This window comes from Sciurus vulgaris (assembly GCF_902686455.1).
Source record: "Sciurus vulgaris genome assembly, chromosome: 2".
NCBI classification, from domain to species: domain Eukaryota; kingdom Metazoa; phylum Chordata; class Mammalia; order Rodentia; family Sciuridae; genus Sciurus; species Sciurus vulgaris.
Genome location: NC_136462.1, coordinates 29165854 through 29184121, shown reverse-complemented (window position 1 = coordinate 29184121; position 18268 = coordinate 29165854). Strand labels below are relative to the sequence as shown.

At 41.7% G+C, this 18268-nt stretch overlaps 2 protein-coding genes across 5 annotated transcripts in view; one reads left to right on the top strand and one right to left on the bottom strand.

Moving 5' to 3' along the window:
- The first annotated feature begins 252 nt into the window (after positions 1 to 252).
- Positions 253 to 18268, top strand: part of EIF2B2 (eukaryotic translation initiation factor 2B subunit beta) — a 30028-nt gene continuing 12012 nt past the window's right edge. The window contains exons 1-8 of one of the 2 annotated variants that reach the window (XM_079127470.1): positions 255 to 489; positions 591 to 711; positions 864 to 1012; positions 1879 to 2042; positions 2631 to 2726; positions 3322 to 3459; positions 4650 to 4716; positions 5873 to 6417. In XM_079127470.1, coding sequence (XP_078983596.1) covers positions 327 to 489; positions 591 to 711; positions 864 to 1012; positions 1879 to 2042; positions 2631 to 2726; positions 3322 to 3459; positions 4650 to 4716; positions 5873 to 6030 — 1056 coding nt within the window. In that variant the 5' untranslated portion in view covers positions 255 to 326 and the 3' untranslated portion in view covers positions 6031 to 6417. Of the gene's footprint in view, positions 490 to 590; positions 712 to 863; positions 1013 to 1878; positions 2043 to 2630; positions 2727 to 3321; positions 3460 to 4649; positions 4717 to 5872; positions 6418 to 18268 lie in introns of those variants that run through there. The other variant, XM_079127471.1, reaches the window with a different exon arrangement.
- Positions 13168 to 18268, bottom strand: part of MLH3 (mutL homolog 3) — a 31655-nt gene continuing 26554 nt past the window's right edge. For all 3 annotated transcript variants that reach the window (XM_079127463.1, XM_079127465.1, XM_079127464.1), the window contains 4 exons: positions 16990 to 17013; positions 16829 to 16907; positions 14685 to 14836; positions 13168 to 13512 (listed from right to left, as the gene is read on the bottom strand). In XM_079127463.1, the coding sequence (XP_078983589.1) occupies positions 13393 to 13512; positions 14685 to 14836; positions 16829 to 16907; positions 16990 to 17013 (375 nt within the window). In that variant the 3' untranslated portion in view covers positions 13168 to 13392. The remainder of the gene's footprint in view (positions 13513 to 14684; positions 14837 to 16828; positions 16908 to 16989; positions 17014 to 18268) is intronic.

Sequence of the window (18268 nt, the reverse complement as noted above, 5' to 3'; positions counted from 1 at the left end):
GCTTCGGGTCGCCGCGAGCAAGCGTAGAGGCTTGCCGTTACCATAGCAGCAGAGTAGCCTTCCCTCCGCCTCTTCAGGCGGGACCGGTCACCCCAGCTCAGCGTTGGAGCGAACTGGAAAAGCCACTTCCGGTCGCGGCGAGCAGAGGCACCGTGGAAAGTGAACAACCCGAGCCCCACGTCTCTGATTGGCCCAAGCAGATGAAAGGGGCGGACCTGTTGTGTCTCATAGCGAAGTTTTCTTCTCCGAGCGGAAGTTGACCTCTCCCGCCCCGGAAGTGTAACCGTGCGTCTCTCAGGTGTGGATTGCCACTGTCTGCTGTTGCGATGCCGGGGGCCGCGGCGAAGGACTCGGAGTTGTCCGAGAGGATCGAGAGCTTTGTGGAGACCCTAAAGCGGGGCGGCGGGCAGCGCAGCTCCGAGGACATGGCTCGGGAGACCCTGGGGCTGCTGCGCCGGATCATCACGGACCACCGCTGGAGCAACGCAGGTGAGGGGAGCCCACCTCGTTCGCGTCCCGGATCCCAAGGATAAAAGTTGCCCAGGCCGCACGGTCAGCTGCTCTGCCTCACACCCTCTCTCGGATTGTAGGGGAGCTGATGGAGTTGATCCGCAGAGAGGGCAGGAGGATGACAGCTGCGCAGCCCTCGGAGACCACCGTGGGCAACATGGTGCGGAGAGTGCTCAAGATCATCCGGGAGGAGTACGGCAGGTCGGGCTCACGGCCTGGGCTCTGGGTTGGACACTTTGGGGACACTTTTTGCATGTGCTCTCTGCGCACTTGGAGCCACTGTTGTGGCTGAGCAGCACTTGTTGCTTACTTGACCATACCTGCTCCCCATTTGGGTCTTCTTGTCCCCGTAGACTGCATGGACGCAGTGATGAGAGCGATCAGCAGGAGTCCTTGCACAAACTTTTGACATCCGGAGGCCTGAGCGAGGATTTCAGCGTCCATTATGCCCAACTTCAGTCCAACATTATTGAGGCGATTAATGAGCTGCTAGTGGAGTTGGGTAAGACGTCTGAACGCTGGGTGGACTGAACAGGTTGCAAACGATTAGGAAACAAAAGCAAGCCCCTGGAAGTCGTTCATCAGCAGAGGTGGAAGGGATTACCTGTCCTCTGGTTCCCTAATTAGGAATGGGTGGAATACGCAGCAAGACTAAAGTAACCTTTTCTATTTTCTTTACAGACCAGTCGCTTATAGGCTGCAGATCCACTGTGGCAAAGACTCTTTTAGGACAGAGGTTTATTTTCATTTCAAAGGAAAAAACTTCCTAAAACCACACTTGATACACCCACCCTTACTAAACTTCCTCTTAATTTTTTTTCTACATATGTACCTTGTCTCTGTGACCCAAGAGACCTACAGATACTCATTACAATCAGAGTTCCTCATAGGACAAAAAAGCTAGGCCCCAAACTACTACTTCTAAATTCCTTCCCCATTTTTCTTCTCTTGCTTCCCTCTCTCAGGTAGAGGTTGTTGTGGCCACATTTTGGAGGAGGAGTTCTTTTAGGAAGCAGCTCTGTTCACCTCACAGTCAGAACTTTAGGGTTCCCCCAGATTACTGTTTCTTGACTGAACTTAGTGTCTTCAGAAGTATTTTTAAGGAGCTGACATTGCGGCAGGAAGGAAGTTGATGAGTAGGAGTGCCACTGGAAAAGAGATGCAGGATGAGAACTTAAGAGGTAGAAAATCCCAAAGGAGTGGAATTTTAGGAAATTGTGACATTTCATTTTAAGTCCATTAATCTTGTAGTACCAGGTTCTGCCAAGTGGGCAGTTTATGAAGGGCAAACATCCCTTTCCATACTCTTGTCATGTCTGTGATGTAGCATGGTGGTTTCATATTTCCCTTGCAAAAAATGTTTTGCAGAAGGCACCACGGAGAACATCGCAGCCCAGGCTCTGGAGCACATTCATTCCAATGAGGTGATCATGACCATTGGCTTTTCCAGAACAGTAGAGGCCTTCCTCAAAGAAGCTGCCCGAAAGAGGAAATTCCATGTCATTGTAGCAGAGTGTGCTCCCTTCTGCCAGGTAGGGTGAACTGGTGGAGTTGCTAAGGAAAAATGAAAAATGAAGGAATAAAGGAGGGAATGGGTGGAGGTAGAACCTTAACAGAATTCAGGTTGTTCATCTGGTGAACATTTTCAAGCTTTGGTTTAAGAAAGTTCGGTGAAACTATTGGTTCCAAGAAGAGATACATATTGGTTCTTTTAGGAATCACAAGAGGGTAATTTACCTTGGGAAGACTGGTGCTTTGTCTGATCTCACCCAATCCTTAAGTAAATAACAGGTTTCAAGAAGAGAAATATGTAAGGATGCAGGATGTTGTAAAAGAATGAGCCAGGAGTTATTGTAGCAGCTATGCTCAATTATGCAAGCAAGTTGTATTTCCAGTTTTGTGACTGCTTTAGTGCTACTGTAGAGTAATATGTTTATTAGCTTCCCCTGAGCTTTCCTGCAGCTCATAAGAGAATACCCATCATAGGCAGAAAAGTGGGTTATCTTTTGGAACTGGCTGCTGGATATGCCTATAGTACAGGATTCCCAAGTCCAGGTACATCTGAGAGCTTTTTCACTATTTCTTTCTCTCCCAGAATCAGCCTTTCCCTCCTATTGCAGGGCCACGAGATGGCTGTCAATTTGTCCAAAGCAGGTATTGAGACTACTGTCATGACTGATGCTGCCATTTTTGCTGTTATGTCAAGAGTCAACAAGGTGGGTGTCTTTGAAGTTACTCTGTAGAATTCAAGAAGATTATATTTCTAAAATACTGGGTTTTTTTTCTTCTTCTCTTATATCTATGGTAAAAGAAGAAAGATACTAATTACCCTTTGAAAGTACATACTTAGGCACTTTAAATCTATTAGCTGAATTTCTTTCCCTCTTGTCTGCATCATTGTTCTTCACTTGGAGTAGCATCCAAATTTGGTTAAAAAATTGAAAAGAAAGATGCAAAACCAAGTTAGGAGTGTCAGCTGTTAGGGATTGGCCACAGGGTTCCTGTCTTAGGCTCAAAAGAACTTGGCAATAGTGGATGGTAAATAAAGAAGACTCCTGGCTTGTCGGGAGGTATGGCATATAGATTCCAAAAAAGACAGGGCAGAGAGCAATAGGAATTGCAGTTTCCTGTCCAATGCTACATTCTTGTTTCCTTTGGAAAGCCAGAACTTTATAGTACTGAGCCTAGGCTCACTCTCCCCCTGCTGATCTATGATTTCTCAGGGTGCCAAGATGGAGGCCTGAGCATTCAACCTTTGGTGGCCAATGGCCCTGTCCCCGGGATGGCTCACATTTTCTTCTTGTCCCAAAGGTGATCATTGGCACAAAGACCATCCTGGCTAATGGCGCCCTGAGAGCTGTGGCAGGAACCCATACCCTGGCACTGGCAGCAAAGCACCATTTCACCCCACTCATTGTCTGTGCACCCATGTTCAAGCTTTCCCCACAGGTATGTGTGTCTGTCTCTAGCTTGTAGCAACAGAAAGAAGGGAGCCAGAGTGTGGGCTTGAACTTGACCTCCTCACTCTGAGTTTACTCAATGAATTAGACCCAGTAGAGGACAGAAAGAGCCACAGAAGTCTTGATCCAGAAAACACAATTGATAGTTATATCCTGCCAGCTTTAGAAGTCAAAATTATAATGTCAGTTCAATATGGACTAAGGAAAGACCCTGTACATGCAAGTAACCTCCCCCCCATTGCCCAACCATTTCTGAAAATGCCTAACAGGTTGAAAGTAGGGTCATAGAATTGGTTTTATTTGTCATTGTCATAAAGGCCTGTCCTTTATGGCCTGAATATAAGCAGATGCTAAGTAAAGAGCCATTTTGTCAGTGATAAAAGCTAATTGCATTGAAAACAACCTATTTATATGTCTCTGTATTTTTTAATTGAGGTGAAATTCACATAGCATACAATTAACCATTTTAAAATGTACAATTTAGTGGAATTTAGTACATTCACAGCATTGTGCAACTATCATTCTCTAGCTTTAAAACTTTTTGTCATCCCAGGGACTGTATAGAGGGAAAAGAGAGGTGGGAGGGGTGGGGGGGGAATGAAAAAAAATAACAGAATGAATCAAACATCATTACTCTATGTAAATATATGAATATGCAAATGGTATGCTGTTACTCCATGTACAAACTGAAACAACATGTATCCCATTTGTTTACAATAAAAATAAATTAAAAAAAAAAACCAACAACTTTTTGTCATTCCAGAAAAACACCCTGTACCCATTAAGTCATTGCTCCCTACTCATCCTTCCCCATCTCCTACTAACCACTAGTCTGCTGTCTATGGATTTGACAATTTTATATATTTTTATATCAAAGAAATCATATGTGACATTTTGTTTATGACTTTTCATTTAGCAGAATGTTTTCAAGATTCATCCATGTTGTAACATATGTCAGAATTTCCTTTTGAAGTCTGAATCATTCCATTGGGTATACCACAGTTTATCCATTCATTTGTGGATGGGCAATTGGGTTGGTTCCTTTTGGCTTCTGTAAAGCAAGCTGCTTTAAACATTTGTGTATAAATTTTCTGTGTGGGGATATATTTTCATTTCTCTTAGTTACATATCTACGAATGGAATTACTGGGTCTCCTTTAAATTTTTTTTTCTTTCCTAGTTCCCCAATGAAGAAGATTCATTTCACAAGTTTGTGGCTCCTGAAGAAGTCCTACCTTTCACAGAAGGTACTGGAGAGTGGTGTGCGTGTGTTTGGTCTTTTTGTCATTGGGGTGGTTAGTAGGATTGAGTGCTGTCATGTTGTGTATTTCATTATACTTCTTGTGATAACTTTGTATTTAGCAGCTGAGGATGGGGACCTGAGCTAGTCCTTGTTAATTTGCTCTTAGAATAATATATATGTGTTAGCTGAGTTCTTGGGGCCATGGTAGGTTGGAGCACTCAGCATTAACTGGGTTTGGCTTTGCACTTTATTTGAAATACAGGCAATGATTGAGTAGAAAACCTTGCCTGTTTTCAGTTGCTGCAGGGAGTCATTTTGGTGACATGACTGCCAAAGAAGCAAGTTTTGGAATTTTCATACCTGTAAAACTCACGTGTAGCCTGGATGCCCTTGTGTATTGGGTTCTTTTTCTCTACTCAATGAACCTGCTGCCTCCTAAGCAGTTAAGCTGGCCAAAAACACCTCTGAGCACAAAGCACAATACGTGGGTTCCTAATTCTTCTTGGAAGTTGAATAATTTCATCCCTTTATTTAAATACCCATTCTTTAAGAAATATATATTGAGCACCCACGGTCTCTAGGCATGTCAGATATAACAATAATAGGCCCTGTTCCCACAGAGCTTTTATTCTGTTGTGGACAATAGATAAGAAAACGTCAGGACCTGGGATGTTTTAGGAATAAAACAAAAGTGATGTGTTAGAAAGAGGCTGAGGTACTAACAAGATTGGACAAGGGTCTTAAGATGACATTGCCACCAGTTTTACTGAATGAATAGAGCCTGCCATGTGAAGATCAGGGCAAGAGTTTTCCAGGAGCCTGAAATGGGTATACGCTTACCCAGTTGGAAAAAGATGGCCATATGGCTGGAAAGTCCTGAACATGGAGGAGAGTGGTACAAGTCATAATGTGGTGGTGGTGTGAGGCCAGATTTTGAAGGTTGCAATCGCCAGATTGAATTTTACTAAGGACTAGGCAAAGGCATTGGAGAGTTTTAGCAGGGAGAATTACGATCTGGAGTCCTCTCTTCCAGTTTGTACTGTGTCACAACTTCCCTTCCTTGATTTTCAGTATGCCTGCACTATTGAGCCTAGACTCCACGTGCTACTTAATTCTTAGAAGCCTCAGCTTTGTCTTTAGCAGTTGTGATTGCCTTTCAGGGGACATTCTGGAGAAGGTCAGCGTTCACTGCCCTGTGTTTGACTACGTCCCCCCTGAGCTCATTACCCTCTTTATCTCCAACATTGGTGGGAATGCACCTTCCTATATCTACCGCCTGATGAGTGAGCTCTACCATCCTGATGACCACGTCCTATGACCACCAGTTGTTCTGAGCAGAAGCTGCTTAGACAGCGGAGAGGAGACTTGGTGCTGCTGCTGCAACGCATCCTCCTAGCAGCAGAGGAGTGGACAGAGTAAACCTTAAAAAACTTGATCCTGTTTCCTGCCTTTTTAGTCATCCCAGAACAAGGCGCGCATCCAGGACTGTATCTTGCCTTTTAGGTCTTAACAGAGCAGCAGGGCTTTACCTATTGATTTTGGAGCCTCTTAGTGACCTGGCTGTGTCTGTTTCAGGGACTTCAACTTTCTGGTTCAGTGATGTGTTAAACATAACACTGACTACCTTGCTGGGATGTAAATTTTTGCTCAGAAATGGCTCCCACACCTTTTCCTAGGCTGTGCCAATAAAAGCTACTAGAAGGCTCCTGAGTTTGTTTGTTGTCCTGAACTCTGATTGAACTGAAATAGCAGTAGCAGAACCATTTTCTTGTTTTCATAGAGGGCTGTAATTAGAGGGGAAAGTCTAGAACATAGAAGTACAAATGAAAGTATTTAGTTTTCATAATTCAGTGGATATGGTCCCCAATAACTCCTCAGTAATCTAGTCAGTGGTTCCAAGATCGCTGATTACCAGAATCACTGGGGAGCTTAAAACAATACACCATTTTGCTCCCTCTTAGACCTACTGCATGTGATCTTTGGAGAACCCTGGGAGTTAGTTTAAACCTTCCCAGAAAAGGACCCTCTTAAATGTCTTAATAGGACTATAGATTTGTACAACATTTTAAAAGGCAACCTACACTTCTAGAATTATGTGTACAAGCACACAAAGGTAAGAATGTTCAGCGTCACATTTGTAATGTCATGGCTAAGTGTTCAGCAATAGAAGAAACGTTAAATATGGCATTTTCGCTGTGGGATATTATGTATATAAGCAATAGCGGTTTCAAAAGGGTGGCTGAGAGCAGTGACTGGGTTGAAAGCATTTTGGATGGTTCACCCAGCACTTGATTTTTAGTTACCAATATTTAAGAATCTGGAGATTGCCCATTTAAGAAATTCAGATTTCTTGCTTTTCTTGAAAACTTAGATTGTGCAACTCCTAACCCACATTCCTAAATGGTAGGAGTTGGCTGCAGTTGGTTAGGGTCTGCAGATTCCACTGGAAGGAAAACCCACTGAAAACTTCCTGTTGAATCCATTTAGCTTGTATATGGTACTGGCCTATGCCCTGTGGGCAGGTGATTTGACACCCTTTAAAGATGGGATAGATTTATAAGGAAGTTAGTTTTAACATTCTGTTAGTTAAAAACAAGCTGGAGTGAGGGGAACCAAGCTGTAGAACAAAATGCATAATGTGACCTTTATTCAAAAGAAAATTTTATGATTTATGGTTTTTAACTTAAAATCTCCAGATGATCTGCCATATTTAGGAACTAGTCATCCTGAAATTGAACCTCCCTAGGATGCTTGTCACAAAGGCTGGCTTTCTACCTCATGTGGCAGTATTTGGGTGGAGGGAGGGAGCCTAGGAATCTGCTCCTGAGAGATTGGACAGGTGGTTTGATAATCACATTTAGGTCAACACTGGTCAGAGCAGGTTATGAGGGAAAGGCCTCTGCTCTGGTAGACAGAGCTCTGCCTTGGGTTTCATCTTCCTGACAGGGAAAAACAAGACCAAGGCTGTGTGACTCAGAAGAACTTGACTCACTCAGGCCTCAGTCTGTCAATTATTCTTTCAAGCATCTAAGTAAGACCCTATGCTTGCTCAGTGAAGTGGCTCATGGCTACCAATTATGAGCAATTGTCTCCTCTGAAGGCACCAATTCTAACAGCAATTCACTTGGGTATAGTTGTGTGGTTGGGGGAAGAAGAGCAGTGAGTCAAGGAATTTAAATCTGTTCCTGGCTCCAAAAAATGCTTATCCTTTGTGCATCGTAGTCTTGGTGTCTAAAATTAGCACCAACATCCTTCCCAGGCATGACTGAGATAGATGAAGGTTAGAAGCCGCCTCATCAGGCCAAGTCTTCAGTGCCTAGAACACAAGTACAGGAATGCGTATTCTTCAGGATCTTTATGTCCTAAGTTAAGTAAACTCCACAAAACCTTGCTTCTTTATTTCCCCTTCTCCCTTTTTCCATTTGAAGAGGGGCAAATGTTGGAAAGAGAAAAACTAATCTGAACAGGGCAAAACAGGAGTCCCACATCCCTCCTCAGAAGCCAGAATAAAAATCCTTGGAGAGAATGAACAGAAATAGGATTCCATGGATGCAGAAGTCTTCCTGAACATGCTAAATAAACCAAGTTAGATAACTAAATGAAGTTTGTAAAGACGCTCTTTCCCACGGTTTCTATCTTCCAAGTTGGGCGGAGGGCAGGAAAGGCACAATTCTTGGAACTTGAATAAGGAACAGAAATTCCTAATTTAGCCTCAGAAGAAAAATCTTTGAAAAATACTCCACCAAGAAAAACTTAAGTGTAAAGTGATACCTCAAAGAAAGAAATGCCGGTACTCATAGGACTGTACATTTCAGAGATGTGCTTCAAAACTGTGTCTCACAGCAATCTGTTGACAATCTTTGGGCTTATGAAGGCCAGTGGTCGCATGGGGTCTGCACACAGTGTGGCTCTGCAACACTGCATATATAGAACTCAGTACGTCAGAACTGGTTGGTCACATATAAGACCATGATGTAATTATTGTAAAGGTCACATACCTGGTCTTTGCAAAAACTCCGTAGATGTGCACCTCCCTGACAAAAAATGAATATGGTGTTTGGAAGTGTTTTATATCTGACCTACTTCTCTTTATTTCTTTTTTGTGGTACTGGGGATTTGAATACAGAAGTCTCCTACGTGCTAGGCAAGTTCTCTATCACTGAGCTATACCCCAGCCCTTAAATTATTATTTCATTTGCCAAACTGCTATTCCAGGGTATCGTGCAATGGCTAAGCAATTTAGTAGAGTTTGAGCTTTCAGTCCCTGCAGATCATTCGCATAATGGAGGGCAGCCTTTGAACCTCACTGCATTTGAAATGGTGACACTTGATGTTGCTATTAAATACTGTGCTAAAGAGAAGGATCCCCGGACCCCTGCCACCCTGAAAGCACATGTTGCATTTAGAATTAAGACCTGCCTACAGAAGCTTAAGAAGCATAGTGGTGAAAAAACAGAAACTTGATTTTATATATATATATATAATATAAACTTGATTATATATATATTCTTATTTTTTATTTTATATTCATATATATATATATATTATTCTGCATTAAAAGAAAAGTAATGCAATGTTGGCTAACAATAAACTTTGAACAACAGAGCTAACTCCAGATTGCTTTTTGGGGGGTAGGAGATGGGGGCACAGTACAGGCATCACTGGCCATTCCTTGTTTTTGTAGTAAATAGCAAGCTGCAAGGCCTAGGTCAGGGGCAAGGCCGGCCCAAACTCCGTTCTTCAGACTGCTGCTCAAGTCACACTAGCTCACTAGCTCAATTTGTTCACTGGCAAGACACTTAGGTCCCATAGCTATGATAGGTCACCTGAACTTTGGGAGAGGTCTTTAGATGAGACTGAGTACGCTGTAACAAATGGGCATGGGATCAAGATGACTCATGGGCATGTAACTCTCCTTTATATGCCCCATGACTTCAGAGGCAACACTTTGAAGGAACTTACTACATATTTGCTAAATGATGAACCAATGAATAAAAAGAGGGGTAGAAGAAGGGTAGGTGCAGATTGTGTGAATTGGATTATCTCAGACTTCCTTCTTTTCCTTTCTCCTGGCTCCACCTCTGCTGTCTGACCATTGATGAGCAAATCAGCCAAGAAAGGGTGAAAATAGGCATGAAATGCCGTGGGGAACATGCCAGTCACTTCTCTGGGTAAGCTGCTAAGTGTTTTGATGAGATGGGTGCCGCTGCAGGGGGAAAACAAGCAGTAAGAATCTGGTTCTTTGTGCCAGAAGCAGCTCTTCCTCTATTCAGTGAGCTGAGCATGGCTGTGACTGGAAGCTTTGCTGCGCTGCTCCTCCTGGCTCTCCAGGAGCCGCTGGGGCGCAGCTGCTGGGCCGCAGCTGCTCTCCCTTGGTCTGGCTTCCTTAGCCGACATACATCTCTAGAACCTGACCTTGGGCTCCTTCCTGCTTTGCCTTGGCTTTGTCACGGGAAGCCCACTTGCTAGAGAACCTCTCCACTTTGCTGCTCTTGAGCTCCAGACCTGAGCTCAGTTCTGTCCTTGCATGAGCCTCTCCCATTCTCCTCATTCTTGCCAGCACTCTACGCTTTGCTTTTGGCAGCTCCTGCTCATCTCAATAACAAAGAGTTAGCTGTGACTGATGACCTTTGAACCTGCAGGAAGCTACCGCATTCATCTTTCTCCTTCATTCCTTCTCTTTCTCCCTCACTAAAGCTAAGATTCTTGAAGGCAGAGACAGCCATATACACCTTTATTTCTCAGTAAATTTTGATGTTACCAAAAAGGGAACTCTCAAGAATGGCCATATTTCACATCTCTCAAGTTTTCCTCTGAAGTTACTTTACTAACCAGAATCTAATAAAGTTGAACCACTTAGTTTACAAATGAATGAATTCTTAGTAAATTTAAAATGTATTACATGGATACATCATGGGGTAATAATGGGAAGGAGTTTGCAACCTGAAGTCACACAGGCCTGGGTCTGCACTCATTCTTATTTAGCAAGGTCCTTAGCAACTGGGCAACATCTTTGAGCCTCAGACTTCAGCTGTGAAGATGGGAGACTAGCTTCCTAGAGGACTGTGGTAAGGATCAGAAATAAGTGTATGCAGGGCTGGGGTGTAGTTCAGTAGCAGCACACACAGTGTGCCTGGGGCCCTGGTTCAATGCCCAGCACCACATACACAAAAAAAGAAAATAAAAAAGTAGTATATGCAAAACACTAAGTATACAAGTCCCAGTAAATTCTAACTATGGTTCTTATTGTTACTGGGGTCAGAAAACTGGGATGCCTCTTTTGGCTTTATCATTTACTAGCTGTGTGATCTTAGACAAATCACTTAAGATTTTTCAGTTTCCCCCTTTGTAAAATGAAAATAATAATACCACCTATCTCAAAGGTTATCAAGAAATTCAAATGAGATAAATTATATGAAAAGTTATTTTACAAACCTTAAGGAGTGTTAATAATTACTATCATGTATTAGAAAATTAAATGCATCTCTGTTCATATGGCACTTGAATTAAAAACAAAACAGAAAATAAAATCTAACAGGCAATAAATTAATTTATTGGAACTGGGTACCCACCAATAATCCCAGGCAGAATGATCTCAAGTTCAAGGTCAGCCTGGGTAACTTAGTGAGACAAGGAAATCAAAGAGCTGGGGATATAAATCGGTGGTAGAGTGTTTGCCTACAGGCATGAGGCCCTGGGTTCTAATCCCAATACCACGAAAAGTAAATAGATATTTTTGGTTAATAGGCTGTTTTTATGCTAATGCATACTACTAAATTTATAAATTAAAAAAGGTAGCTCTTATGTTGCTTAAGTCAGACTAGCCAGGAAGACTAGTTACATAATTTATGGAGAACTTTTTCTAATTCTCTGCTACTCTCAAAAATACAGTAGTATGGAATGACATATACCAAAACCTTCTGAACTTCTCCCTCGTAATCTTAATAAGAGGTAACACTTTTTGAATTCCACAAATTGGTCTGACCTAAAAAGATTTTTCAAATTTTTGGGACAGGTGGTCTTCACACAACTCTGGTGAGTGAGGTTGAGGCCCAACGCCATAGCTCCCCACTGGACCTGGAGGCAGGGCCCCTTACAGCTTTGCAACTCCCCTGAGACACCGTCCTTTCTAAGATCAGAGTTCCAAGTGTATGAAACCCCCACTTATACAGTACAACGAAGGCCATTTGTAGACAGTGGTGCACATTCATCAGGGTTTCAATTATGTAACTATAAGGATCCCCTCAAAAAAGAATGAAAACTTCCCTTGCATCTATCCCGAGGCCCAAGTAATGAAGGCAATACTTTCATTACCAAGATTCACTCCAGGGTTGTTGGCAAACAAACTTTCTTCCATAAGCACACATTTGTTTCCTGTATTAAAAAATGAGGAAAATTATTTCATTGATATAAAGGCCAATTTGAGCCGGCTGGTCAGAAAAAGTCTTGTTGCAACATTTTACTAATTATACAGTGTCCCAGATGCAATAAACTCTACCAGCTGATTTTTTTGCTTTTTCACTAGTTGAGTCCCATTAACCACAATCAAGTCATCTGAAAAGGTGGAGGAAATACAGATTAAGAGTGCAATAACAAGTATTTGTAGTAAGATTAATCCTAGTCCCAAGTAAAATCATAAGGTCATTTGATAGGCATAATAATAAAACCAAGACAATTTAAAAGGGACCAAAAGAACCCTTGTCTCCTGGGGAGAAAGAGTGTGGGCTATATCTTGTTAGGTTGAAAGAATAAATGTTGCATTTGATATGACAGTTGCTTTCACGTAAAGAAACACTTTATAAAGCACAAAAAATCATATTTTAAAAAACAAGCTCATAGCATTTTTACCATCTTATGGGTACAGAATCTGAACATTAGTCTGTGAGTTTTAAAAATGTAATAACAAAAAACTAACAAAAGACCAGGAACAGAACTTGAAATTTTTCTCGTTCTATCTTTGTCCATGTTTCTCTTTATTAATAGTTTTTTAACCCATAAAATAATTTTATTAAAATCCCCACTTTTTTTTCTCCTATCTCTTTTGCCATACTGGGCCTCACACATGCTAGGCAAGCACCTTCCCACTGAGCCCCAGCCCCAGCCCTTAACTACACAGCTCTGATGGACAATTTCAGGAAGGGATTCACTGAAAGTAGAGAAACTGTAAATTTGTGATTTAGAATATTAAAAAGCAACAAAGGGAAATGAAGACTGAAGGAAAGGAGGGACTAATGGAGAAACCAGGGGGTAGTGGAGAAAGGCCGAATAGGACTAGCTGTAGTGGGGGTTTAGTATCAGCTCAATTTCATAAGTACATATTTGGAGGTTGGAAATAAATTACACAAAAAGAACAACCATGCCCCTCAAACACAAGCTAACCCACCAGTCAAACAATTAATCATTAAATTTCATCACTTAAAAGTAAGTTATAAATGGTAGACAGTATATGGCAACCTCCTGTGTCTATGGGTGCAAATAAAGAAATAGTCTTTAGGCGTGATTCCATCTGACTCTTCAGCCAGAGGGACCATCTGCACCAGAGGACTGACATGAGGGCCCTCTCCAGGCACCAGGGGGACTCAGCCAAGGCTGCACTGCTAGCTGCTGCTCATGCTCTCTGCTCAGAGGCAGTTAGCGTCCTTCAAGCCCTTGGGTTCCTCATGGATCCAAAAATCCACTCTCAAGGGGGCTCACGAGAAGGCATGGACTGCAGGCTCTGCCTTGCATCATGGCCTCCTTCTTTTCCAAAGAGACGCCATGCCTCGGCCATTTTTCGAAGTTTAGTAAGATTAGGTTTAACCTATGAAAGAATAATTCCAATTAGCAATATGAAAAGCCAGGTAGCATAAAAGTATTTGAAAATTACAGTTGTTCAAATCTGTTTAGGTTTCTAGTTTCTGGACTCAGAAAAGATTATAGAGTTCTATAGGATTATTGAGACTGCAAACTTTAAATCTAGATTCTTATCTCTTCACCAATGGGGAAAAAACTTTTTTCATTTTTTTTCTTTGTTATGTGAAACAAAGAGCTCTTAATGGAGTAAAATCAATTGGCTGAGTCAGGAAACTAGAAAAGTCTTTTCAGCCTTTAGCAGGAAAAATAAGCAAAAGAAAAGATTTTGGAAAAGAGCAACATGGACATTACTACTATTTGCTCATGATCTGTTTTCATTTAAGACTATAATAAGGATAGAGCTGGGTGCCCTGGCACACACCTGTAATCCCAGCTACTCGAAGGACTGAGGCAGGAGGATTGCAAGTTTGAGGACAGCCTGGGCAACTTAGTTAGAGTGTCCAAAGTAAAAATAATAAAAAAAAGGGATGGGGATATAGCTCAGTGCCCCTGAATTTAATCCCCAGTGCTGGGGAAGGAGATTATAATAGGGATAGAAAATGTTCTTAATTTACGCCACTCTGTGCCTTGATTGCATTATGCACATCATTGTCCATGGCTGCTGGGTAGCAAGAGCCACAGCAGTGTAGAGATCTCCTAAAGCCTGGTTCCCTGCCTGACAAGGATCCCCAGCCACAACTCAAGACATCATTGGATGTGGCTAGCTATAGTCACAGGTCACATTTCTAGTACATACTAACAAGAAACTGGATGCTGAGGCTATATTCTACCAATAGTGAACTTTTTGTATTTCTATCAACCTTTTCTACCTCCAGGAAGAACTTCTGCACCTTATCAGACCCAGAGCCATTAGATAACATTTCAAGATACACAAATCTGTATAGAAGTTAAGCTTAAAAATACAAAGCCATCATGTAGATAATCTGACAATTTAGTCTACGTTCCGTTTTGAATTTGAGCTGGAAGCCGAAATGAGCAAGGCTTTCAATGAAAGCTCCAATGCTTGTTTTTCCCAACTCTCACATTTTGAAAAGGATTAAGACAGATTGCACTTAGAAAGCAGGATTTGGAAAATAAAGACAAACTGCTCCTTCCTGCACATCCTAGTCATTAGTGTACCTGTTTCTCCTGCTCCAAGTGGTCTAGGTCAGCTAGTGGCAGCATAGAAGGTCTCCCGTGAGCACACTGGAATGGCAACTGGCACCACGACAGAGCTTCAATAAGGCGATAGCTCTCCTCTAGGCTCAGGCTGTCATTAAACTTGATGGCCCCTAAACAAAAGAGAAACCAGAAGGTTACAGTGTACGTGGTGGGAAACCAATGTTGACCCTGGGTCAGAGCCAAATATCTGGAAAAAGTAGCATTTCTTAGACTTTTTTTTTTTTTTTTTAATTGTGGCTTTAAATACAGCTTGAAATTGGAATTTATAGCCATGGATGAAACTTTAAGGCTTCAGGATTGACCTCTATCTGTCAGCTTTTCCTTAGGGAGTATTTACACGAGGCATTTCTTACCTTGTTAGGAGCTTGCTTTTGGGATTTTTCTAAGAGTATTTTTGCCTCTTATGAGTTTGTGAAATTGAAGTTAGCTTTTGTCCAAGGATTGTCCAACAGCAATCTCTGATTGTTTTCTTTCAATGCCAATTTTATTTGCTTCTTTTTTCTAATTTCCATAATAATTTCCTAATTTTATAAACCCTTGTATTATTAGAACTTACCTTTTATCTCTACATTAATTCACTGTGAAAAAATATCTATTAAGTATATGCTTTGCATTAGGAACCTTTCTGGGCAGTGAGACAAACATTAAACAAATAATTACACAATAATTTAGGTATTATAAAATAGAGAATATGAGTATATAACAGGAAGACCAAACCTAGTTTAGGAAGTCAAGGAAGGCTGAGACCTTGGACTAAGATAGACAACTGACTGAAGAAGGGGCAGGAGAGATTCCAAGCAGAGGAAAGACAAGTGCAAAGGCCCTGAGACTGACAGAAGTTTAGCACACAGGGAGAACAGAACCAAAGAAAAATGTAAAGATCAAGAGAAAGCCCAGTCATGTGAGATGACATTGAAGAGGCAGGCAGGGGTCAAATTATGAAGACCCTTAGAGTAAAGAATAAAAATATTATACTAAGAGCAGTGGGTAGCCATTGCTATATTTCAGTTAGAAGAATGACATACTCAGAGGGATGCTTCAAAAAGATTAAGAGAATAGCTTGAAGGGAGAGCCAGAATGGATGTGGAGAACTAAGAGCATTGAATAGTGGTGCATGCCTGTAATCCTGGCGACAAGGAAGGATGAGGCAGGAGGATCCCAAGTTCAAGGCCAGCCTGGGCAACTTAGTGAGACCCTGTCTCAAAAAGGGTTGGAGAAATAGCTCAGTGGTAGAGCACCCCTGGGTTGAGTCCCCTGTATACCCCACCCCAAATAGGGGCTAGAATGAGGGAAGAGGGGGTGAAAGTGAAGTCAGATCAAATGAGACAGATTTAGGAAACATTTTGAAGATAACGATGATGAAATTTAGTGATGGAGTTGCTGTAAGGATTAAGGGTAAGATAACGGGGCAAAGGACTTGAGGATATTTGCAGGAGACAGATTAATGATAGATCACAGGAGGTGAGAGAGAGAGAGGGATAAAAGGGTGAAGGGAGGAGGTCAGTGGATTGGAGACTTCACTGTGGTCTAATGATAGTCATGGGAGAGTCCGTAGCTGTGTGATCCCTAAAGTAAGTTCCTCCAATACCATTCCACATTTTGTCATCTTTGACTAAACCCTCAGTGCCTTTCATGCCTTCTGTATCAAGTCTAAAGAGTTTGCTGTGACCCAGGCGTCTGCTCTCTTACAGTCCAATTTCTTGGTGCTCTGCAAAGGCTACTTCCTCTCCCTGTGGTGAACTCCCCCTTCCAGGCCTGCATCCATCACCCTCTGCTCATTCAAAACTCAACTCCAACTGTACCTCTAGAGGCCACTCCTCCAGTGCATGTGCAAATATGTAACAAAGAATCCCACTATTGTGCACAATTATAATGCATCAATTTTAAAAAAATTAAAAAGACATCACTCCTCCACTTACATAAGTCAGTGTTGGCACCATGCTTTGTAAAATGTTTTAGGCTTTGTTTTTTGTGTACTTAGTTTTTTGTTTTTTTTTTTTAAATTTAAATTATGCTTTTTGGGAGGGAGCAGAAATGTGCCTCTGCTTCTTTCTCAGTCACTGCACTGAGGCCAGTGCTCAGCTGGCTGTTGAGGCTCTTACCATGGCAGGCTTGGGAGGCCAACACCTTCTGGACAGTCAGTGGCAAAGTCCCCTGGATACTTCCTGTGGCCTGCAGCAGCTACATTATTAACAGAAGGAAATGAGACAATGAAGCCTTTTATGTGTGGCAGTCTGTGTGAAACCTCAAGAGAAAAGCTTACCTCCACTTGTTCTTGAACAAATTCCTACAAATCAAAAAAGGAAACCAGGCATTAGTCTACTGTTACGTTGTATTACCCCTCCAATAGTTTACAGACTATCCCAATTTTCTCCTTTAAGATATGCCTCTGCAAGGAGAAAGTCCCAGCAATACAGTCTTAGGTATAGATTTGTTTTGTTGTAAGACTGCTTGTATGTATAGTCATAACTAAAACAAGTTTAATATTACATGCAAGATGAGAATAAATATACAAAAATCATCAACACAACTGTGCACTGTCACTTGTTTAGATATAACAAGCAGAAGTAAATTTACTTCTCACAGTCTATTTTTGGGACAATTCCCTTCATGTCAAAAGCTTATTTTCTGAGGCATTTTGTAAAGAAGTTTCTCCTCCCTTGGATATCTGTGCCCCTGGGGTAACCTTTTCAATAGTTAAGCCCCTGTAGATACTACAAAAGCTTAAAGAAATTTAAACCCAGCACTATTTAATGCTACCAACTTGTTTAACTTCTTGATGGGGGGAAAAAACTTGTGAGATACAGCACATTTAATGATTTCATTATAAGGAAACATGAGATTTCTTTACTCATGGAAATGGCAATGTAAAAATCGTCTTCCTAAGATTACAAAAGCATGATTTTCTTTCTAAATCAGACTCAGAATATTCTCTCTGCTCTTTCCTATATATTCTAGTTGACCAAATTTATAAATGAGCACTGTTACCAAGAGCCAGGTGGTAGATACTATATTTCATGTACATATAACATGCCACATATTTTCCCAAACAAATCTAAACAGAAATGACACCCAATTCACTAACAAAGCTGGTGTGGATGGAAATCAAACCTAACTTCTTTACTATTCTCTTTTATGCTTCTATATCAGGCTGTAAAACATCAGTTTGTAAGTCTGATGAGGGGAAGAAGGGTCTAATTCTCAGCTTATTTCCTATTTCAATGGTTCAAGTAATACAGCATAATTTAAATAATGTTTAAAAGGCTCATTCAGCAGACTGGAATATAGAACATTATAGAAGGATGTATTAAATGATCTTTCAGGTCAGACATGGTAGTGCACTCCTGTAACCCCAGCGACTCAGGAGGCTGAGGCAGGAGGATTACAAGTTCAAAGCTAGCCTCAGCAAAAGTAAGGCGCTAAGCAACTCAGTGAGACCCTGTCTCTAAATAAAATACAAACCGTGGCTGGGCATGTGGCTCAGTGGTTGAGTGCCCCTGAGTTCAATCCCTGGTACCCACTGCCAAAAAAATCTGCTGCTA